This window comes from Cricetulus griseus, chromosome 6, assembly GCF_003668045.3.
Source record: "Cricetulus griseus strain 17A/GY chromosome 6, alternate assembly CriGri-PICRH-1.0, whole genome shotgun sequence".
Lineage (NCBI taxonomy): Eukaryota > Metazoa > Chordata > Mammalia > Rodentia > Cricetidae > Cricetulus > Cricetulus griseus.
The window spans coordinates 144,882,928-144,907,797 of NC_048599.1; the positions used below are offsets into that span (position 1 = coordinate 144,882,928).

A 24,870-nucleotide genomic window follows, 5' to 3' on the forward strand; every position below is an offset into this window, starting at 1 on the left:
GTATGTCCTTAAAGCAAAGGTCCTACCTGGACTTCACAAGCCCAGAGAGATTAGGAGGAGCAAGAAAGGCCTTGAGTTGAGCCAACTGAAACTACACTTACACCTCTGTCCATATGCGTGTCCCTGGTCAGGACCTGCACACTGGTACTGGTTTTGCCTCTCTATCTCAGGATATTAACAATTCTGCCCCAAAGACTGGGCTGTCCTTGGAGGCTGTGACTGTGTGGTCACAGGGGATCAGGGCATCAATGCCCAGCCTCTCTGGTGGCCCTGCAGGGCCCTGAGGAGCATCCTTTGGTCTACATTCTGGGACATGGGATGCCTTCTACCATTGGGGAAACAGCTCTTGGAGCTGCTCCCAAGAGGAAGAGAGTAGTGTGCTACTTTGTTTTGCTTTTGTCCTAAGAGAAGATTCCAGAGGGTAGAGCCCCTTGTTTATCAGCAACCATGGGAGGATGACAAGTGACCGCTCCACTGCTTAAATCTCAAGGACCCTCTGTAGAAAGCCTGAATGGGGAGCCCAGAGGCCCTGGGGTTGGAGCAGAAATGACAGGATGATAATTAGGACAGGTCACTGCACACCTAGAATTGTGCTCTGGGGCCATGCCTCTAGCCATGAAGTATGCACTCTTAGTTGCCCTATTAGGCAGAGGCGAGGGCAGGCTTATAGATCTGCAATCTGGAGGCATTTCCCAAACCCGGGTTTGTGAGTGGGGAGGAATGCCAGGGGTTCAGTATACAGGTTCTGGGCATACCCAGCATCCAATATGTACCAGTTGTAAGCAGCACTGTATAAACACTCATGCCCCAGCTCACTGACTCCAGCATACTTGACTTAGGGAGGTGGGGAATCCTGGAGGCATAACACAGCCACACGGCAGGAGTCAGCTAGTAAGGGATTGGCCACTCTGAGGACATCCACTCTCAGTTCCACGTAGCTCTTGCTTCTAGCTTTGCTCATGCTCTGAGTTCTCACATGCCTTTCAGAGTCCCTTTGGCTGCTTCCACTCAACTCTGGATTCTCTCTACAAGACTAGGCCTGGATTTGCCCCTTTCCTTTTTGCTTTAGATCCTTGGGAAGCATGCCTGGCCTCGGATGCCCCTGGACCAGCTGGGGAGTTAGGCAGGGGCCCCAGCGGAAGAGCCTTGGCCTCTTGGCCTGTGTCAGGGCTGCTGCTGCTCTCTGGGCTTTAGGTCTCATCCCCCTCCTCCCCCACATTCTCCCAGCATTGTTGACCAACAGCCTAGGTCTGACGCGGAAACAGAAGAATTTCCATTCGGCTGAGACCCAGATGAGGGGCCTTTCTGCCAGTAAGTGACGCCCTCTGCTACCAAAAGGCCTCATGTTCCTGCTCCTCCAAGCCTGGGGTGGCCCCCATGTGACAGTGCCAGAACACGAGCCTTCTGGGCTGGGTGGCTGGTAAGCTTGTTGGTCGTATCCTCAGGCAGGGTCGGGGTGGTGATGAGCAGGGCCTCTGGTCTCCATAGCAGAGTGCAGGCCCCACTGCCCAGCCTGATATGGCATGGACAGTTGGAAAAACTGACCATGTGGCTTGATTATCTCAAAGGATTGCACTATTTTTCCTCAGCATAAGTTTTCCATGAATAATCTTTAAAACTCTTTAAGTGGCTGTTTCTTCAGCAGTTTTATTGGACCATATGAGAATTGACAGTTTCTGTAGGCAACCAGATATGTTGAAAAAAAAAAATCTGGTTTTCATTACAAGAAACCAACAGACCACTCATTGATTGAAAGAGGAAAAACAAAACAAAACACTCGGCCTTCTAATAACAGTCTTAGAGTAGCCAGGCTTCCTCATGATGTATGGTGACAGAAAGGGACTCTGGTCCTGGAGGCAGTGATGTCTGGGTTCTCATCTGTATCTGTGCTTACAAGTTGAGTGGCCTTGGGGAGGTCACCTTGTCCCTCTGGGTCCTGGATCTGCATATGTAAACAAGAGATGAGGAGCCTGTTCTTTGTTGCCTCCCTGTCAAGAGTTAAACAGTGTCTCTTTTTCTGCCACAAATGTTTAGGAAGCCCAGACCTTGGGCTGCCCCTGGGCAGCAACATCATAGATCAGAAAAATCATGATGCCCTGCTGGCATGGGAGTAACGGGCAACTCAGGAGGGGAAAGGGGGCCACCAGGCGGCTGCACCCAGCAGAACACAGGCTCTGAAAGGAGGGTAGTCATGCTCAACAGGGCAAGAGCACCAACAGCATGACAGTATCAGAGAGGGATGTTATAATCTCTAACCCTGACTAGCATCTACTCATGGCCACTACTAATGATGCACACTTTGTCTACTTGATCTTATTTAAGCCTCACAGTACCACAGGTTTTGGGGGAATATAAGGGAGGGATCAGAGAAGACTTCTGGGAGATTCGACACCCTGCCTGGTACAAGAGCCAGGCAGGAGCAGCAATAAGGGCAGAAGGAACAGCATGCACAGAGGCTCAGAGGGAAAAGACCGCAGGGTCCCAGCAAAGCCTTGACTTTATAAGGTGAGGTCTGGTGAGATGTTCAGACTCGTATCTAGTGTATAGTCCTGAGGATGGGCCAGGCAGAGATGTGGAGGGAACTGAGAGTAGCCCTCTATATGGAGTAGTGTGTACTTGGGGCACAGATCTAGGTGAACATGAGTAAGTCCAGTGTGGGAACTATGTCCAGAGGCCATGGGCATGGCTACAAGGAGCGCACACTGTGGGCAAAGGAACCTCTTCTCCAGGATTTCCGGACAGGCTCTGCTCTGGGCCAGCACTGTCTCATTCCAGTTGGACTTTCCAAGTCCCACACATGGGAAAGGTAATGGAGGCAGCTGTGGCAGAAACCAAAGTAGCAACTTGAAGTCACAAGACTTGGGTTCCAGTCCCACCTCTAGCCCCAGCTGGACAGGGGCTCATACCATCTCCTCCCAGGCACTGCGACTGCGCCATCTAGAGCTCTGTCCAGTACAACTCCGAGCCTCAGTGGCCGGGGCAGGCTGTCACCCAACTGAAGGGTTCAGAGTCCCTTGCTTCCCACCTGTTTATGTGGAGAGCCTTACTTTGAGATCCAGGACTCAGTCCTTCTGGGTCTGCCAGAGCCCTGCAGCTCTTGGGCCACTGGACCCCTCTGCAGTCTTTGTGTGGAAACTTTTCTATAGCCAGGTCTCTGGCGGGGCCTGGGAGCCACTCATTTCTATGTTCACACACATTCTGCTTTTCACACACACAGCTCTCATGGGTCTCGCTGAGAGCCAAGATCTGTCTCTGTGCAGAAGGTCCAGTTCATTTCCTTCTGAGAAACAGTGTTTGTCATCTCTGGGCTCAAGTGGCACCATCCTCTCCTTACAGACAGAAGGTGAAAACTCACAGGCAGAGTGGGAAACAAGGATGCTTGGAAGCTGTGGCAATCAAGGTGCTTGGGCCACTGCAGACCTGTGGAGCTCTCTCTGAGGATCCCACCCACCCTGAGCATGCCTCTGCAGAGGCAAGGCATTAAAGAGAGAAGCCACGCCTCCTGCCCACCTGGGCTCTTTTACTCAAGCATTTCAAAGGTGCTCCACAGACCACAATGGGCTTGAAAGATGTCTCCCACACTGGGGCCTGGGGTACTGAGAGTTAGCATCTTACTGAGCCCCAAGGATGTGAAGGTGACACAAGCAGAGCACAGTGGTGGTGGCCACAGTGGTGGCTGCACTCTCACCTGTGTTAGGATGAGGGCTACCCTGGCCTCATGTGGACCAATGGCTCTAGTGAGAAGACCATGTACAGCATGAGGGTGTGACTGGATCTCGGCAGGAAGCTGCTGATGGAACGATGACTCTGATGGGGCTTCAGAGTCCAGGAGTGTATTTTTATGTGCCAAGGTTGAGGACACACGGACATCCGTGGAAGTGTCCTGGAGAAATGGCAGCTTTACAAGTGCCCCTTGCAGGGTACTGTGTCCCAAGACGGCAGCAGCACTGATACAAATGGGGCTGTGGTTAGCAAGTCGAGGGATCTGGAGAACTGTTAGGTGAGAAAGACGGCCACACTGTTGCTCTCTTACCACAGACAGCCAGGCCTGAAGCAGCCCAGAGGAATGAGGCAAGGGGACTGAACACAAAATAAAGTTTGGGGTCCTGATTCCTACAAACTCAATGCATCTGTCACCCTGTATGGCTTAATGCGTGTGTAAGAAACTGGGTGTGGTAACATCTGCAGTCCCAGCACTCAGGAGGTAGAAGAGAAGAAGCAAACATTCAAGGCCATCCTGGGCTACATACTGAGTATGAGGCCAGTCTGGGATAATGATACCAGTGTCTCTTAAAAAAAAAAAAAAAGAAAAAATCGGGGCTGGAGAGATGGCTCGGTGGTTAAGAGCACTGCCTGCTCTTCCAAGAGTCCTGAGTTCAATTCCCAGCAACCACATGGTGACTCACAACCATCTGTAATGATATTTGGTGCCTTCTTCTGGCCTGCAGGCATACACCCAGAGAGAATACTGTACACATAATAAATAAATTTTAAAAAAAAATCTATGCTCCATGTGTTGGACATAAGTGACAGACCTGTCCTGACCCCCAATGTTGGCTCTGCCACTTCTGTGATGTGTGAACCTGGGTGAGTACCCTGGTATCTTTGCCTACAGAATGGGAGTGGGATAAGAGTGACCCAGGCCCAACTGTCTGCTAGGAGGCCCAGGGGCTTGCCAGGCAGGGGCTGGGTACACTCAGTGAGCATGTGGGTAGGCTCAGGAAGGTGCTCAGCCCAGGTCAGCACTAGGTGGTGAAGATGATGAGCAGAGGGTTCCCTCGTGTGAACTGTCTAGAGTGTTCCACACAGTCCTTGGTTGCTCCAGTGAATGGCAGGATCTGGCCTCTCTGCTTGGACCTGAACCAATCTCGGCGACACTCAGAGGAAGGCTGAGGTGAGGCTGCCTGGATTCGGAGACTGGTTCATGGAGATGTTACTTCAGTTTTCTAGCTGCCCTCCCCATTTCTGCTCTGGGGACAGCCAGATGCCAAGCAGGAGTCTGACGACCCTGAGCCTGTTGCACTCTGGGGAAGCCCAGGCAATATGAAGAGGCTCCAGCTGTGCTACACTGCTGATGCTCCAGCTCCAGATAGCAGCAGGTACCAGGTGTGTGAGTAACCATCCCTCTAAGTGACTCCAATCCTAGCCCTGTCTCCCCTGATGCTCTGACACACAGAATGTAGGTGTGATATTAAGTGATAATGAGGTGGCACTGGACTAGATGTGTGTCTAGTTCACAATCTGGTGCTCAGGTGGCAGCCTCTCGTTGTCTCAGGAATCAAGAGTCTGCCTGGGAAGGACAGGAGCCAACGTTCCCAAGAGGCACTGTGCCAGTAGCAGAATTTCTGGCACAGCCTCAGGGAACTCCCTCCACAGCCCTGGGATGTGAGCCGGCTTGAAGCCTTCCTTCTTCCATAGCTCAGAGATGCTGCAACCAGGCTCTATTTAAGTCTGCTGGCCTGGCAGCAGGGCTCTTGCCACCAGATAGTGCACATGGAGACAGAAAGGTATGTACCCTTAGGCTGAGAGAGCAGAGACAGAGGCCAGGCCAGGATTTTCCTGGACTCAGCATGGCTCTGGAATCTTCAGAGGAAACCTGTGCCCAGGGGAAGCCATGTGGGGGAAGCTTGCACAGCCTGGGTCATCCCAGCAGTCCCTAGAGGGCAAGGGTCAGCTCCAAGGAAGCTCCAAGATACACACAAGCATCACTTGCCCTCTGGGAGTGGGGGGTGGGCAGCATTGTGACCATTACATGTGATTTTTTTTCTCTCCAGGAAAGTATTAGTTCATTTATATAAACAGTATCACATGGAGAGGGAAACTGGAAATGTGGCATCCCTGGTCTTTTTTTCTCCACAGATCAGAAACTGAGTCAGTTTCCTCCATTTCCTTGCTTGCAGTCTCCTTGTAGGAACAGACTGCCCACATGGCCACTTGACCCAGAGGAAAGTTTGTAGCAGCCTTTGGCAGGGTTCTGGAGCTATCAGAGGCCAAGGGAGCAGTTGTAGCTTGGAGGCGGCTGCCGCTGGTGTTAATCAAGGCTCCTGAGGTCACAGCTGCTGCTATCTGTGCGGGGTCAAGGTCTCCCAGGCCCTGGCAGGAGCTGGTTAAAAAAGAGTCACAGAGATAGCCCCTCACATACATACCATCTTGCTCTGCTCACACTGGCTTCTTTTTGGCTCCAAGCATGCCTGTCCTTGCCCGTCTCCCCAACTAAGACAAGAGCTCCAGGAGGTTGGGGCCCCTGCCAGGTAACTGTTTCATAGCAAGTGCTTGTCACACACAGACCTGCAGCCTAAGAGCCTCATGTAAATGAAGGTGCAAACCTAAAGGCTTTCCTTGGCAAGTGTAGGACATCTAACTTCTGGGCACAGCTCTGAGCTGGAGTCTATCCCCTCCTGAGGAGCAGAGGGAGGCCGCGTTCCTCCCATTCTTGGGATGGCAAGAGGCACATTCCTGTCCCCAGTCCTGTGGAGATCCTGCCACGCAGCTCAATCTAATTGCCAGAGCCCAGAAGGCTTCCTTGGAGCTGACCCTTGCCCTCTAGGGACCCCTGGGATGACCCAGGCTGCAGCAGCACTCCTTATCTTTCCTCTGAGTCTTTGAGGGGGAAACCTGAGCCACTGAATGGATGATGAGCTTTCTAGAAAGGCACAGGCTCTTGGGTGACCAACATAAACCCAGATGCCTTGCTTTAAGGCTGAAGCCAGGGGTTTGGAAAGTTGGCAGAAAACAGACCTGTGAGCCGAGCTCCCCCTGCAGAGCAGGGACTGCTGGCCTCAGCACATCTCTGGAAGGTTATGCAGAGTCAGCAGCCAGCCCATGCAGGCACTGTCCCCAAGGACAGGTGTGCCTAGGGCCCAATAAGGGACTCTAGGGCTAGGGCTGAATGGGAGACAGCTGATTCACCCAGGGTTCTGAATGCCATGCTTTAGGAATTCCACATGAGGCCTGTCTCTCAGAGGGCTTTTACTCTGTTGGAGAAGACAGGCAGAGGGCAAATGAATTAACAGATGAAGGAGGTTAGGCCATGCCAGCTTCTGGCCACACAGGGTATGATGTAGGACCTACAAAGCCCCGTGAGAGGCCAGGCAAGAAGTAAACCATGAATGCGTAGCCATATGTCATACTACACAGAAACAGGGTGGGTCAGCTTGGGGTCCAGAGCTGGATGCCCCCCCACCCTTAAACCAGGCCTGATTGGGGTCTTAGGCAGTGTCATTTAGCTAAATCCTAGAGGTTAGTTCAGTGATGGAATCATGCTGACAACCACAGCATCATGGCAGAGTCGCCCCTGATGAGAGCTGTGCCAGACTGCGTATGTTTTGGGAGTAGCCCTGTAAGTGGCATGTATACTGCACCCAGTTTACAGCTGGAGTGGGCAGTGCAGAGCATCTCAGAGAGCAGTTTGCTTGGGGAGAGTTCTATAACAGACACAGACTGGAAAGAAGAAACACCCAGGACCACCCTTGACAAGGGCCATCTGCTCGGGAAAGACAGTAGGTTTTTGAGGAGACAGCAGGAAGCACTTAATACAAGGTCCTGGGAGATGCCATCAAAAATACACTGTAGACAGCACTAACTCAACAGCTCCTGCACTCCCAAGGGCCACACAGGTTCATGAGCAAGGGGAGCCTAGAGGTGTGAGGATGAGTCTAGCTTACACACCCAGAGACAGCAGAGGCTGGCACAGACAGGGAGCCAGGAGCATATCCCAGAGGTGGGACAGAGGCTCTGCAGGGTGGAAAGGAAGCTGCCACACTGTTTTCTGAGTTCTGTGGGTCTAGTCCTACCAATACACATACCAGCTGGGAGTATGGAGAGGCTGACTTGAGGAGCCCAAGGAGGGGATGGCATGACACCAGGCAGCAGTTTCCCACCCACTTCTGGATGCTCACTGTAGACGACTGGGCACCTAAACAGCATCTCAGGGTCACCTTGTTGGGATGATGGCTTCATTATTTCCATTTTACAAGCAGGGAAAACATTGTCCAGAGGGATAAAGCTGTTTGGCTAAGGTGCAGAGCCTCAGAGCCCAGGTTGGGTAAGTGATGGAAAGCTGTAACCAGGAAGACCTGCTGCTGGAGGCCTCTCCTCAAACAGCAGTACTGATCAGTCCCCATCTCTAAGAGCTGCCTAGATGATGACTGAAGGGCCACTGTTATATCAGAAACAACAAGACAGCTGACACAAGCACACTGACAGGGGACAGGTGTGGGCAGAGCATGAGACAGGCCTGTGCTCACCCAGGCATCATGGCAGTCCTACAAGGGCAATACAAATCTTCACTTCGTCTAGTAGATAACGCTACATAGGAGAAAGTTAGAGAGACAAAGCTAGAGCCTAGCTCTGGCAATAGATCCTAGGATCCCACTGCTGGTGATATAGTGTGTGTTTCCCTCAGAGGTGATAAATCTAATGCATCTGGTGCATCTTGGGTACCCCTTCAGGGCACATAATGCCAAGCCTGAGGGTAGGCTGGAGGACAAGGGGCTTGGTTGTCTAGGGAAAGATCACAGAGTTCTGGACTCTGTGCATGCTTCAAAGTTGAGGATCTGATCTCTTTTGGGTCCCACATTATCAGGATTCTACCAAGTTGGAAGAGGGAGCTATAAGCAGGGACAGTTGAGCCTATCAGACAATGAACTCAACTGTGTTCTGGAGATTCACACAGAACCTATTTTGGTAGCCAAGTCTGGGGCGTTCATGGTTTGTACCATTCGAGGTAGCTACAATACCTGCAAGATCTTCCTTGGAAGAGACTAGTCTTGGAGAGCTGCTTCCTGGTTCGATTCTGAGTGACAGTCTGAAACAAAGATTTTCACAAGGTTAGAGGGGCCCTGGTCTATCATGGGATGGGGGAAGGAGTACATGGGTCACAGAATACAGGGATACTGTGAGGTCTGCTTTGGGTCACAACTCTTCCCTCCAACACCTCCCCAGGGTTTCTGGTCCAAGAGGACACGGTGAAATGAACGACTGACCCCTGCTTGCTAACTCACAATTCTGTGAGGGAAGCATAGTTAGAGCCTGGGAAAGTAAGGAGAAGGAAGCTGCACAGCTTCTGCAGCCAAACTCTTAACATCGGTGAGTGGCAGGCAGGGATACTATGATGGAGTGCAAGTTCCATAGGGCCAGACTGGCAACCTGAAGACACGCCTTTGTGGCATTGGTGGCTTTGAGAGATGAAGGGAACCTCTTGCCTTCTTGGGGGAAAGTTAGGTGATCCTGGAGCTCCCAGGCAGCAGGAGACGTCTTTCTGAGAAGCATCCAGGCAAGAGTAGCAAGACAGTGGTCAAGCAACACCACAGACCGTGTCTCACAGAAGAGAAAGGTAAGGAGAGAGTGACCCCCAGGTCAGCCTAAGAGGTAGCCCCTGAGCAGAGAAGCTGAGTTCAACCAAACCTGAACATCGAGGTAATGAGACAAAGATGGGAACCAGACAGGGCTGGCTGCACACCTCACTGGAAACATTGTTTGGGGATGCTGGTGGCTGAGGAGACCATCACAGCTGCTGGGAAGCAGCTCAAGGGGAAGACGGGCAGAGAGCATCCAACTCAGGAGCCCTGGCAGGTGGAAGCCAAGAGCAGGTGTAGAAGCAGGTGAAGCCATAACCAGCGGGGCTGGCCTGTAGCTGGGAAGGCATGCTGAGGGATCTGGAGGTCAGGGAGAGTCCTCCTCTCTGAAGATTTCTGTTGCTTGGCTTCTGAATTTCATGGATTTCTTCATCCACCAGGCAAAGCAAGAGGAGAAGGAAAAAACAACCTGGGCAGGTCTGAGACTTTCAGCAGCAGCATCCAGTGTCAGGAGGCCATGGTGCTGGTCTACAGACCCAAGAGGCCAAGCTCAGAACAACCAGCCCTCCAGGGGAGGGGAGGCTGCAGCTTCTGATGAACCCTGCTGAGTAAGGGACTGATTTAAAATAAAGGCTCAAGGGATGAAGAGCAATAGATGATAAGAAATCAATTCCATTAAAAACACAGAACAGTAGGAATTATGATTCCTGAGGGTGGTTTTCATGGTATGCACTTGGAGTATGGGGGCCAAACATAGCACAACTAACAAAATCCTGTAGGATGGTGAAGCCCGGGTTGGGGCAGGGCCAGCAGTTTCCCCTTTATAACCTGAGGCAGTAATGACCTGGTCACAGGAAACACCCAAACTCAGGCTTCTTCATGGTTCTCTTGGCTCATTTTATGAGTCTTATAAAAGATGATGAAGAAATATATTTTTATTCTAATTTTTAATTATGTGTATGTGTTGAGTCTCTATGTGGTAATGTGCATGTGTGTGCAGTGTTCATGGAGGCCAGTAGAGGATGTTGGATCCTCTGGAGCTGGAGTTGCAAGTAGTTGTGAGTTGCCTCAAGTGGGCAATGGGAACTGAAGTCAGGTCCCCTGTTGGAGGACTAAGCAAGACAATTCGAAGACCCAGGAAATAACACTTCTTGTAGTAAATAAACATTAACTTAAAGAGTGGAAATTCCTTACCTTTTATTTCAGTTTCCTTTTTATCTGGTTGAATTAAAGACATTTAAGATTTTAAATTACAAATAGCAAGATAAGTATGATCCAATCTGAGTAGCTTCTGCCCACCATCCATCTACCCACCCTTTCTATGTGTAAATTAAGTTTCCATGCATAGCCAAGTGTTCAAAATCCTGCTTACTTCATGCTAGTGGCCATGCTTCCTAAGTGGTAAGAATTTGGGTCAATTTTCTTAAATTGATAGCAGATTAACAGCTGAGAAAGAGAAAACACTGGTCGGGTCTCTTGGCAGAGTATCTATCTCAAGGCAGAGGACGACAAGGTATTAGAAGTGCCAGGTCACCAATGTCATAAGTTCTTGTGGGAGGAGCCACCTCTAGGTGTGAGCTGGCTACAGTGCTCAGCAGAATCACAGGCCCTGTTCGTCTCCTGCTGTTCAGAAACAGGATCTTCTTAGAAAGAGGACCCTCCACAGTTGGGGGCCTGGGGCAGGAAGGCAGCCCCTCCTCCCCAGGCTTGCCCAGTTTGGCCCAACAAAGAAAGAACCTTTATGAGCCCCAGGCTGACTGTTGTTTAGCACAGAGGGCTGGGGGTGGGAGTGGGGACAGTGCTCCACTTCTTCAGAATGGAGGAGTAATTACTCATAATCTGCAGCTTGTCCAAGGGTTGTCTCATGTTCACAAGTATTTATAGGCCATTTTTTTTCCTTAAAGCATATTAGTGTTAATGAAAAACTACTGTCTCTTTAATGGCAAGGCTGGTACATGAATGGAAAACATTATACTAGAACTTAAGTGGGAATAATTTCGCACTCCAGGCCACTCTTCAGGAACAGCACATGCTTTGTAAATAAAATGAACTCTGTTTGTGATAGATGCCGTTTTAGTGGTGACCTCTGGCTCTCTTCTGTGCCTCCCATTACTGTGCACTAGATCACATTTGTACCATTCTTCATCTTGATGAATGATGGTATAGCAACAGTGAAGACAGAAGGTCTATGTTCCCAAAGACGATAAGAGCCTCAAGTGGAGTGCTGAGAGAAGGCCAGTCTCCAGGCCCCACCCTGGTGAGCTGGATCCCTAGCCAGAGCTTCGAGCCAGGGCTGCTGTACTGGCTAGGTGCACTGGTAGGTGGCTATGGCTCTGGATTGTTTTCACAGACCAAGATGATGCAAGAGCATGCTTTCAGACAAAGCTGCCAGGGATTAAACAGCACTAGATAACAGGGGTCAGGGAAACAGTGTGCAGAAGCAGCCAGTAAGAAGGAATCCTGTGAGGGTAACACTCGTGGAGAATGATTGATCATAAGAGGCTGAGACTTGCCTTGATACCAGGTTATATGAGAAAGCACTGAGCAGAGAGTATGTCTAGCAAAGATAGGCAGCCAGAGTTGATTTGAAAACAAACCCCTCTTCTCCCTCCAGATACTGAGCAAGGCATGCACACCCAGGTGCCACCGATGTAGGGAGACCCACAAACCAGAGCAGGGCATGTGGAAGATGAGTTGAAAGGCCTTTGGGCCTTTCTGAGAAACACATGTGTTCAGAGAGGCATAGAGTTTGTACCTGAGGCCCTTGGCTAGAGCCAGATGGAGAGTCCTACAGAGCAGAGAGACCCAGAGACAGACTGTTTCATCCATCTGTAAAACAGGACCTTGGAGAACAAGGGCCTGAGAATATGCCCAGCTGATGACCTTCTACCCAGTGCCAAGGGTACCTGTGAGAGTCAAAGTGCCCTCCCTACCCCACACATGGCTGTGGGGTCCACAGGTGTTTCCCAGGTCACATGGGATGGGGGCACACTGTTTCCCTCAGCTATGGGGTCTGAGGGGCTAGAGAGAAGTCAGGTGTTGAGGGCTGTACAGACAACATTGCTCTGGTGGGGCACAGAAGTCCTGCAGGTTGTTCCTTACCAGTCCCAGAAGGACCAGGTCACCTGCAGCAGGCAACTGGGTGCTAAGGAGAGCAGTGGCAGGTAGGCCCAGCTGGGGAACAGCAACTTACTTGTAGTTGTCATCTTCCACGAACTTCTGGAGTTCCTCAATGTAGCGTACAGACTTCAGGTACTTCTGCACATGTGGCAGGGTAGTGAGGTGATCTGTGTGGGTGGGGACAAATCTCAGAGGCTGGACTCTCCCCAGCCCAGGGAAGGGTCCTGTTTCTCAGTGGTGTCATCCAACATAGACACATGTGGCATCTTGAGGCTGGTTCACTGTCCCCGGGGCCAGGGCCTGGAAGGTGGCCAGGTTTGGATTCTGCCTTATGGAAAGTGACCTTGAGCATTTGGCTGAGGGGAGAAGCTAAGGCTGGGGCAAGCTGGAGCCCCGGCCTCCAGAAAAGAGCAGAGTCATGTGTCTGCGTCTCTAGCACATTTCCAGTGATGGCAGTATACAGTCTCCTGTATGCCATGAACGCAAGGCCATCCCAGCCAGGGCAGAAGTCTGCACCAGGTGACAGACAGCAGACAACTGCTCTAGCCTTCACCCTGTCTTATGTAGGAAAAAGGCTATCCCCGCCATACAAAAGGCAGAAGGCAGCAATATGCAAAGGTCATACCACCTAGAGATGGCAAGGCCAGGTTCTACCCCAGCCTGTGAGGCCTGTGCCATCCTGTGTCATGTCTGTCATTCTCAGACATTCACTGTCACTGTACTTCTGAGAAGGGGGGCAGACATGAAAGGAGAGAGGCTGCGGAGAGGGACAAGTCTTGAAGAGCAGCAGGGGCCTGTGATCTTTAGGCTCCAAAGTCTGAGGCTCTGAAGATCATTTCTGTTTCTCAGTCGTGTCATCATCTCTTAAATGAGGACAATGACACCTGCTCTCCAAGCTAATGGTGGTTGGCACAACTCCAGAGCACAGTGACAAGAGTGCATCTTCTTTGGGTTCTGGAAAATTCCAGCACATGCTGAGGGCCAGGAACTGTGTGTGGCCCTATTTTTTCTCGCATGAGCAGACCAGGGTGAGGAGGTAGTGACTTTTCAAGATACAGTCTGAGACTTGCTCCCTGGTATATACTCTGAGGCCTGAATCTGCAGCTGCTCTGCTGGTCAGTAGACAATGATGTGGGTGTCTGAAGGCTCTAGAATATGCAGGCCTCAGAGGAGAGCTGGCTTAGGCTGAAGACCCTATCTCGTCCTGAGATTCAGTGACCTGTGGCTTCCCTGTGGTCCTCCCAAGCAGAGGTGACCGGCTGTCTCACCCTGTGTATGACAGGTAAGGCTAGATTTTTTTTTTCACACCCTCTGGTGCACCCAGGCTTTTATTCCTTTATCCTGTTGTGAGAACGGGCAGCAGAGCGGCCATTTACAGCTCTGTTTTTTATTCTCCCTATCACTGCTGACTCCCTGCCTGGGTTGTTGTCACAAAGGGCTAGGGCGCGTGACTCACATTTAGGCTCCACACCAAGTTCATAGTCTTGTATGAAATCGGTGTCCAGGTGGACGACCCACTCAGCATTCTGACTTCTCAGGTAGTGTCCAGGTGGATGATCCACTCAGCATTCTGACTTCTCAGGTATAGAAGTCTCCAGTAAGCCCTGTGTATCCCTGGCACGTTGCATCGTGCCCACCCTTTATATCTGGAGCCTGACAAGCTGCCCCATTCCATTCAGGCCCACAGCTAGATAGATTACATGGCCTGGCCTCCCTCTGCAAGTCTGGCCAACAAACTGCCCCTGTCAGCTTCTTTCTTGCCTCTGCCACCCTGGCACAGAGCCTGTGGGAGGACTCATGGGAAGGACACGGACCCAAATCCACTTGAAGAAGAGTTATCTGGAAGCTTCCCACCAGGCTTTTTATGGATAAATGACCCAGAGCCAGCCAGACTAGAGACACGCCACTCACTGAATGTGTAATTTAGTGGCCAAACTGTGTGCTCCTCATGTGTAATGAGTGACAATGACATCTAGTATTCAGAGTCTTTGGAGATGTATAAAAGGACTAGCTCATGTTTAAAACTCAAGTTACTACCGCGGGGACCACTGTGGGGCTAACCTGACTCCTGGCGATTTCTGTGGCCAAAGTGATGGATCCAGATTGCAAAATACAAGGTTTCACAATTCTAGTGGTTAGGTACTAACCATAGCTGCAGGAAACTTGCAAATCGGCAATGATCCGGAGGATGTTGTTCATCTGGTTGGATCTTTGTTCGTTTTCCATGATGCTGCCAGAGGCAGGGTATGCAGAATCAATGTAGATCAAGTCCAGAAGGTAGATTCCTACAATTAAAGAAGACAAGATTATGGTAGAGTGCATCAGAACCCTAGAGTTAAATAATCCCCTCTGCAAGAAGTTATAAAGAGCAATTTGTGGAAACTGAACATACTATTTGGATTTGAATTAACATGTGAGCAACAACTGAAATGGATGCTGGAGACTCTAGCATGTCTAATTTGCATAGTCATCAACAACAAGGTTTTGTACCTATAATTCAAATGGAAAATAATGGGTGGCTATGCCTACTCTTTAATGACTGGTAAAGTTTAATAACTAAGTCTAAGCTGTCAAGCCCAGGAGAACGGCTTCCATGGGTTTTACTTATTTACATATTTGTCTAACTGCTCCCCACACTTGCACGTACACATACAGTTATGAATTGATGGAGGGACAAAAGAAGTTAAGAGTGAGATACTTCTCCCTCACACACTCTCTCTCTCTCTCTCTCTCTCTCTCTCTCTCTATCTATCTATATACAAAACCTAAATATATATATCTATATATAAAATATATATATAGATATATATATACAAAACCAAAAAATATATATTTTGTATATATATATATATATATACAAAAACCAAAAACCAATGGTATACAGAGCTGTCTTCTGAGATGCTTAACAAGAAGTAAGATATGATGTAAAAACAGGACTCCTGCAGGCCAGTGATGAGCTGGGGTGTCCAGACAACCCACCTGGGCAGGAGGCAGAAAGCAGGGGCTGGCTCTGCGGGCAGAGCCTCTCCACAGATCGCAGCTGACTAAATATACAGTCAGCTGACTATCTAGAGACATGAAACAAAAGTGGATGGTGTGTGCTTCCAGAAGTCCCCCAGGAGCAACGCCATTACTATACCCACTACACGTGAGGGACTGGGCAGGAGCAACAATGCAAAGCAGAACTGGAGACAGAAAAAAATGATCAAGGCAAAGAGAAACGACTGACGGGGATGAAAACATACTTGATAGAGAAGAATCAATGACTCCAAATTTCTATGCATGAAGCAAAACCACATTTAAACACATAAAGCAAGAAACGACCACAGATAAAAAGTGAATTTTTAAAATGTGGAACTGCGACTTTTGTTGTGGCTTTCCTTCCCACAATCCCTAGCGCCCTTCTTTTCCAACTTGGGCCCAGCAGAATGGCTCCCCAAAGAAGGGTGTCGAGAAGAGGGCCGTTCTGCCATCGATGAGGTGGTGACCCGAGAATACACCATCAACATTCACAAGGGCATCCATGGTGTGGGCTTCAAGAAGCGTGTTCCTCGGGCACTCAAAGAAATCTGGAAATTTGCCATGAAGGAGATGGGGACTCCAGATGTGCGCATTGATACCAGGCTCAATAAGGCCGTCTGGGCTAAAGGAATAAGGAATGTTCCATACCATATCTGTGTACATTTGTCCAGAAAACGTGTACACATTGGTAACCTACATGCCTGTTACCACATTCAAAAATCTACAGACAGTCAATGTGGATGAGAACTAACCTGCTGAGTGTCAAATAAAGCTGGAGAACTGCCAAAAAAAAAAAAAAAATGTGGAGCTGGAGAGATGACTGAGAGGTTAAGAGCATTGGTGTTCTTCTAGAGGACCTGAGTTCAATTCCCAGCAACCACATGGTGGCTCACAACCATCCGTAATGAGATCTGATGGGATACACGTAGGCAGAACACTGTATACATAAAAAATAAATCTTAAAAACAAACAAAAAACAATGAGCATAAAATAAAAATAAATACATTTTAAAAATGCTACACAGAGAAACCCTGTCTTGAAAAACAGCTACAATCAGTTGGGCATGCTACAACCATAACTAGGAAGCCTTGGCTTGCCTCTCCTGCAATTTATGAATACAAATGCATTACATGTGCATATTCCAGGCATAGGTTTAGTTGTGCATATGCATATGTGGATTGCTTTCCCACACGGTGCATGTGCAGCAGCCACAGCATGACGTTGGGGTGCCCTTCTCCATCACTCTACACCTTATGATTTGAGACATGTCTTGCCGTTCTTTTGCTAGATTCCAGGTGGAGTCACACAAATAGCATGCTACCATGCCAGGTTTGCTTGGGTTTTGCTGTTGTTCACATAGGTGCTCAGGGTTCCAGACTCAGGTCCTCAGCTTTACCCAAGCAAGCACTTCAATCACTGAGCCATTTCCATAGTCTCTGTGAGCCTGCTTCTCCATAACTAAAAATAGAGTTCTTTTTAGATACTCACAGAACACAAACATTGATTTATATAGCTATCAGGAAAGGCCAGTGAGTCCCAAAATCTCAACATCATGTTACCTGCATTCTATGACTTTACCGTGCTCTATCTAGGAGTAAAGTACAGGAAAAAAAACAAAACAAAACAAAACAACAACAACAACAAAAACAAAAAACCCCACAAAACAACAACAACAACAACAAAACCCCTCCAAACTGTAAGTGCAGAAAAAAATTCCAACATAAGAAACTTCTAGGCTAAAAACAGATCTAAAGTTTAAAAAAGTCTGTCTGCATAGCTTTAACAAAAACAGTACTTGTATGAAACGCAGTGATGCCCAAAGCTTTGCACTTCAGTCAGTCACTTTCAGGCAGGTGTCTGACGTTCTCCATGTCCACAGCCCAGATTTCATGGTTCTCCTCTTACTTGCAAGATCTCTGTGGCTGGGGAGATGGATAGGAGTGTGCACTGATCTTGCACAGGACCCAGGTTCGGTTCCCAGCACCTATGATAGGCAGATCACAACTGCCTGTAACTCCAGCTTCAGGGGGATTTGATGCCTCTGGTTTCTGTGGGTGCCTGCACATACATGTACATGCCCCAACATGTACACATATACATATAATTTAAAATAACAAAAATAAGTCTCTGAAGAAATGTAAATTTCTACATTTAATGACTTTAAATGTAATTAAATCCTAAAGGGACCTTCATAATCAAAAAATGATGTTAGCTTTATAATATTCAAGGTAACTGTATCAAAATGTTTGTACACTGGTCAATGTCAAATATTACAATAACTAATATAATACTATATAGTTATATTTTACATATACTGTATATATTTTCATATGTTATGTGGTTGTATTATAAAGTGATCTGTTTGAGGAAACAGCAATGAGAACACTGTATTTCAAAAGTATGGTTCTGGCCAAGTGTCCATCAGAGGAAAACTTCCAACCTTACGAGTTTATGTTAATAATATAGTAAGTCTGGTGTTTCACATCTGAGTTTTATATGGATGGACAAGCACTATGCTAAGCATCATGTGTTCATTTCCTTTTCTTCTTCTTTTTTCTTTTGTTTTTGTTTTGTTTGTTTTTTTAGAGACAGGGTTTCTCTGTGTAGCCCTGGTTGTCCTGGAACTCGGTCTGTAGACCAGACTGGCCTTGAACTCGGGATCAGCCTGCCTCAGCCTCCCGAGTGCTGGGACTAAAGGGGTGTGGCACCACACCAGGCACACACTCATTTTCTTATTTGTCCTTCCAAACTCCCAATGGGCCATGGGGAAACGAAGCTCAGAGAGAATGTGAAATTGGCTTCAGGTCACACAGCTGGAAAATGATGGAGATGGGATTGGAACCCAGGCTGCCTCCTCCAACTCAAGCTTCCTGCCACCACAGAGGACCTCAGGTGCTGGGTACCATGAGTCATTCGTCTGCTTCTAAAATAGTTTCACATTGTTCCAGGAAACCATTAAATCACAGAAACATCTGCTGGTGCTGCTCACGGGGGCCATGTCCATTTCCTTTCTTCCTAATGGTAGTTTTCCAAATTTTAATAATTAGTAATCATTTTCCTTGAATAGTCATTCTAAGTGTGGTGGGTTTGAATTCACACATTTATTCATTCTCTTGAACTTTAGTTTTTCCCCCTCTTTTTCAAAAAATGTAACTCAGTTACCTCCCTGAGGACTTCATAATGGCAATCCTGAAAATCCCATTATGGCTGCAACCACAACCAAAAGCATCCCCCAGTACTTTGTGGGGGTGGAGGGATTCGGGCCATGGGGTAGGGTGGTTCCAAATGCAGTGTGCAGACCCAGCTTGGCTGACTACTCAGAGGCTAGACAGAAGCTCAGTCCAGAAGCAGAGAAACTACAGAGCAAGGGCGGAGTGGGGGTGGTGGTGGCGGGAGGCTGAGGTTTCCTAAAGCCTACTGTGAAGCTCTGTTCCTCCCTTGACCATCCCCTCTGGGAGGAGAAAACTGAAGAGATGGGGGCTGTACACGGTCTTACCACTTATACTAGGATCTACACCAGCTCTGCCTGGCTGCAGCTCCCATAATCGTTCTACTGGCCTCCAAAGCACGGAGTGGCCCTCACTCAGACATAGCTCTAGTTGGAGACTCCCCCATGTTGCACCAAAAGGACAGTATTACCCTGAGCCTCATTCCTGAGTAGTGCTCCACAAACCAAGGCCAGAGGAGCTCAGCATACCCTGGGGTGAGGTACGTGCTCATTGGGTAGAAGAGAGTCAGTCCCTGATTCCCTTCTGCACCCCAGGCCCTGAGTGGTTAGACTAAGGTCATGGTGGTAAGGACAGGATGAGTGACTGAGGAGACCCATGTTCTATGAAGCCAGGACAGAATCTATATAGTGATATGTAGACAATCTTGTACTCCCTCAAACATGGCTGCAGAAGTGGTACATTTCTGTGAACAGTGAATGAGTCCAGGGAAGCCCTTTCTGTGTTGTATTAGTCAATCACAGGAGGTGGTTCTATACCCAAAACATAAACCAAATGCTTGCTCCTGTCCCTTGACTCCATCAGACCTCAAGGTCTTGGTGACTGTGAGGATGAAGGTGTGTTTATGTGACCCATCCCACAGCCTTGGGAGATGCTTCTCACCAGCCTTGTTTTGTAGCTGATACTCCAGAGATGGTCACCAGAGGAGCTGAGGCTGGGGCTATATCAGGGGGTAGAATGCTTGCCTAGAATGCATGAAGCTCTAAGCTTGATCCCCAAGACCACATGAAGTGGACATGGTGACACACAGCTGTAATCCCATTACTCTGAAGGTAGAGGCATGAGGATCAGTTCATAGTCATCCTTAGCTACTTAGTGAGTGTGAGGTAAGATCAGCCTGAGTTTCATGAGACTCTGTCAAGAAAGGAAGAAAGGAAGAAAGGAAGAAAGGAAGAAACAAAGGAAGGAAGGAAGGAAGAAAGAAGGAAGGAAAGAAAGAAAGAGAAAGAAAGGAAGGAAATGGCTCAGGTTTGCTAAGCATTTACTATATTATTCCTGGTCCTAAACGGAGAAATGTGGCCAGATTGTTGCTGTGTAAGGACAATGCTTCTACCAGCAAACCACTGTCCCTCTTCTATAGACCAAGGAACAGAAGCCAGAAGAGGCCACATTGCTTTCCTGAGGCCACATAGTGGGAAACGGCCAAGGCAGGATTCACATACAGCTGTCTGACTGCCATGTTAGTCCTTGTGTCACTGCAGCCAGAAGCCTAGGGTGCCTGGAAGCCAATGAGGCACTATGGGGACATATCACAGCTGAGCCAGCAGAAGGGGGCACCCAGGCTATGGCTCTTTTCTCCTTTGTTCTACTTTGGGGTTAACATTCTCCAGACTGTGGCTATTCCCTCCTGTTATCCATATCAGGCTTGCTTGGGCACATCTGTCTCAGGTCTGGACATCAATGGCCCACCCAGACTTGGGGGCCCTGCCAACTCTACCACACAGCTCCACTAGGAGTAGCAGCAGGATGACCATGGGAGGGATGGTCTGGCTGCAACTGCCATAACCATGGATGGTAGGCACCCAGACAGCAGCCGCGTGGGACCACCCTGCAGCTGGGAGCCCATCTGGATTGGGATAGTACCGCTCCTGTTCCTATTTAGACAGTGACTGCAGCAGATGACACTGTGCTGTTGGCCCACTACCACACACAGTAACTGGACCAGCCACTGGCTTTGGCTGCAGCGGGGATGAGTGGTGCCAAGGGACTGGGCTAGACTGTGAGGCACTGACACAGGGAAGGGGAGCTTAGATGGGAGTAGCCGCTGTCTACTGTGCAGGGAGGGGTGCTGCTGGTCTCAGGAACCCCTCACAACACCTTGGGGCAGAGACTCCTGTTGCCCACACTGTGCATGTTAGGAAATTAAGGCTTAGGAAGAAAAAGGAGTGGGCCAAGTTATCACAGCTTGAGAGTAGATTGGGGTGGGAATTCAGGCCCATCTTGACAGCAGTGCTAGGGGCAGGGACTGGGAGGCATGGGCTAGCAAAAGGAAGAGAGTCCCAGCTTAAGATGGGGGTATAAGGAATGCGGCCACAGCCTGTCACCTGAGGGCACTGTGGCCAACCAGCACCATGCCCACCCACAGACCAGCTCTCCTTTGATGCATATGGTTCCCCAGGCCTCGATTCTGCCCTGTGTCACCCCCCCAAAGGAGAGGCTTTGCAAGAGGACCCCAGCCTGCTGGTGTGCAGAACCTTCTTCAATCTGGGAGCTGGCAGCCCAGCTGAGCCAAGGCCCACAGCTGGCCTGGCTCCCCACAAGCTCAGGGACGACTCACTACACCCTTGTTCTCGCATCCTTGCCTTGTCTCCCTTCCAGCCTGAGTCTGGTTTTGGTTTTTCTCACATGGCTATCTTTTCAATATGGAAAATTCTGCTGTGTCGTGGGGAAAAGAAACCTGCAGGAGAACACGCCATTTTTCCATTTTACCGCTTTCTATTTTCTCTTTTTCAAAATCTGAGATGAAAAGACTTTTTTCCACGCTCTTTTTGCTCTGCCTGAAAAGATGACTTTCAGAATTCAGAAATGAGGAGCTGGCACCAGAGTTACCCTTGTGTGGTTCCACCCCATAAACCATCCTGCTAAGTTCCAAATGAAATAACAGCGTGCCTGCTCATTAGACTTTGCGTGGTTTGGTTTAGTGTGTTAAGACATCACCAAGCAGACCCACTGTCTGCGGGCAGCCCTGGCTCCCTGAGAAGATGGATATGATTGTATTAATTAATGCCTGCCAATTAACATCCATCATGCAGACAGGGAACTTCAGAATGAATTCTCATTTAAAGAGTAAGCCTTATGGGAAGTTTGTGGCCTCTGACTGCCAGGGAGACAAATGTTTCCCAGGCCTTCAGCAAGGGGCCTGGACTGGCAGTCACGTGTCAGGTGGGGAGAAGCCATGGTTTCCGGTCGAGCACATGGCCTCAGTGTCTTTCTGTTTTGTGACTCATGATCCCAAAGGCACGTGGGCAAAGTCCTGTAGCCTGGTCAGAACCCTGAGATCCAGGAGAAAGGAGGACACAGCCTCCGGCTCCTCACCACCTGAGTAGGACCTGCAGATCTACTAGCGGTTGTGAGGGGGCAGAAACTGTCAGCCAGAAGTCCCGAGGAGGGCCATGAGGCATGGCATGCGCTGGGGCTCCAAAGGTAAAGGAGGGCGTGCATCTGTTTACTGTTATTAGGCTTGGTTTGCACTGGACACTGTGCTGTGTAAACTGCCTCACTTGATCCTTCAATAACTTTATTAGCAAAAGAAAAGAAGCTGACACGTTGGCCTGCCCAACACCCTACTCCCCACTCTTTTGGAAACAGCCCCAAATTTCCTTTGGGAGAAATCATACCTCCCACACTCAGAACCCATGTGGTTGGTGGGTCTGGAGCAGCTCCATCCCTTCCTCTGCCCTGGGGGTGAAAACAAATTTTATAAAATAACTATACTGAAGAGAGGGGAAAAAAAAATCTCACCCGATTGCTCAGAGAAGAAAGAAGTAAAATCACAAACTGTCCACATGTGATACAAAGTCATGTAATTGAGAAAGGAAATGTAGCCGCAAATATTTCCATTAACACTCTAGATAAAAGGGGAACAACAGACACAGAAAAACAAAACAAAAGGAGCACAAGTAAAAACATAAAAGCAGAAATAATAACTTTAAATTTTCAAATTACTCGCATTTCTGCATGAGTGTATGCATCTGCACACTACAGTACACACGTGGGAGTCAGAAGACAGCTTGTAGAAGCAGGCTCTCACCCTACCACGTGGACCTGCAGATGCAGGGAAGGTGGGCAGCCTTGGTAGCAAGGGCCTTTCCTCACTCAGCCATCTTATAGGGCCATGAATTTTTAAAATCAGAGGTGATAAATAAAGGTGAAGTTTAATCTTGAAAACAAAACAAAAGCTTGGTGGTGGTGGTGGTGATGCACACTTTTAAACCCAGCACCGGGGAGGCAGAGGCAGGTGGATCTCTTGAGTTCAAGGCCAGCCTGGTCTACAGAGTGAATCCCAGTACAGCCAGGGCTACACAGAGAAACCCTGTCTTAAAAAAAAAAAAAAAAAAAAAAAAAAAAAAAAAAAAAAAAAAAAAGCAGTCAGGTCTTTAATATGTATGATTAAAGGGGGGAATAAATTCAAAAGGCCTGGTATATAATTAGAGATGAGACGGGAATATGATTCCAAGTGTGGTAGAGAAGTTAAAATAGTTGCAACTGTGTTTTGTTTTGTTTTCAATGTTTTCTAAATACCCTGCCTCTACCCATAGCCCTGGGCTACTCTGAACCATGCACGGTCAGAGAAGCTCCCTTTGCAGTGAGGAGGCATCACTGGAGAATGTGGAATGTCAAAGTACTGAAAATAAGAGACTGGGTGCTCAGCCCTCGGCAAGACTTGTATATCAATCCTCCTGACCCATCTCACCCTGCAGCACCATCAAGGTTCAGGGCATATCATGAAAGAGTCAGAGGACAGAGGAGTGCTGTGACATGCTGACTTCCAGACATAAGCAGCTATGGTACATGAACTTGCAGTAGCTGAAGTTACCCACACAAGATCAAGCCAGCCAATCCCTGGCACAGACAGGATGGTAAAAAAAAAAAAAAAAAAAAAAAAAACACAACAACGGCCAGCATGGCTTGATAACCTTAAAGGTGCAATAGTAGAGTGTAACCAGCAGCTCTTTAGTTGGACCTTACACCAGCTAAACAAGAGGGAAGTCACGCCTGGTGCTGGAAACCTAGGCAGCTTCCCCAGGGCTGGTGAAGTCATGGATCTTGGAGGAGAATCTACAATCATCACTTTACTAAACCAGCGTAACTCCCAACTACATTCTAAGTATTTCTGCTTATACCCACAAATAGGTGTAGTTCTTACCCTTCATCAAGGAAATTTCTCTTTGCAACAGATGGAGATCATTGACAGCCACAACCTATCGAACACAGAGTTGTAGAGCATAGTCCCAACAGATACACCTACATCTAAGGCTCAGGGATCACTGTGGAAGAGGGGCAGAAAGATTGTAAGAGCCAGAGGATTATGGAGTTTGCTGTGAGAATGAAGTCTTATCAACATGGCTGTCTGAACAAGAACAGCACCAATAAACATGTTAATATGGAATGAAGCCTCAAACCTGGACAAAGAACTACAGGAAAGTAAGGATTGCTGGGAGTGGGAGACAGTCTTCCAAAGGGAAGATCAGGCCACTGGTCATCCAATACCCAATGGTCAGCACCAGAACACACACATAGAGAACCTTACATGAGCTGAGCAGGGGTTGTATTTATATATTCACACATATATGTGTATATACTAATAAATAAATGTGTGTTAATACATAAATAAAACCTCTGCTCAGTTCATATAAGGCTACTTGTAAGTGTATGTTTTGGTGTTCTCTCTCTCTCTCTCTCTCTCTCTCTCTCTCTGTGTGTGTGTGTGTGTGTGTGTGTGTGTGTGTGTGTGTGTGTGTGTGTGTGTGTGTGCATGGAACAATAATTAAGGAAAAAGAGGCCATGAAATTGAGACAGAAAAGGTGGGTACATGATGGTTGGAGGAAGGAAAGGGAAGGGGGAAATGATATAGTATCAAAAATTTTTTTTTAAAAAACTGTTTTTAAAAAAGGAATGGGGAGGAGAAACTATTTCCAAATAAGTTAATAAAATAAACAAAATATAAAAATACCAATAAGCCAGAGAATCTTATTGCATCATGTGATCTCGAGAGATGGTGAAATGGTAATGACACCTCTAATATCTATTCCTAACAACTCACTGTAAAGCAGACTTCTTGAATTTGATGAGATGTATTAGAAAACTAAACAGTATCATTAGGGATAAGGGCAGAGCGTCCGCCATACATCAAGTGCACAAGCCAATGGGATGAGACAAAACAAACACACATGAAATAATGAGAGGTACACATGACACTGCCATTG

The 24,870-nt window shown here is 48.3% G+C and overlaps 1 protein-coding gene and 1 pseudogene across 6 annotated transcripts in view; one reads left to right on the forward strand and one right to left on the reverse strand.

The window, feature by feature from the left end:
* The window catches only part of Ralgps1 (Ral GEF with PH domain and SH3 binding motif 1), a 244,246-nt gene that overhangs the window by 21,965 nt on the left and 197,411 nt on the right, over nucleotides 1-24,870 (reverse strand). For 5 of the 6 annotated variants that reach the window (XM_027423756.2, XM_027423759.2, XM_027423761.2 and 2 more), the window contains 3 exons: nucleotides 14,564-14,701; nucleotides 12,490-12,583; nucleotides 8,739-8,806 (listed from right to left, as the gene is read on the reverse strand). In XM_027423756.2, coding sequence (XP_027279557.1) covers nucleotides 8,739-8,806; nucleotides 12,490-12,583; nucleotides 14,564-14,701 — 300 coding nt within the window. Of the gene's footprint in view, nucleotides 1-1,621; nucleotides 1,943-8,738; nucleotides 8,807-12,489; nucleotides 12,584-14,563; nucleotides 14,702-24,870 lie in introns of those variants that run through there. The other variant, XM_027423762.2, reaches the window with a different exon arrangement.
* LOC100762828 lies at nucleotides 14,928-16,214 on the forward strand (annotated as a pseudogene).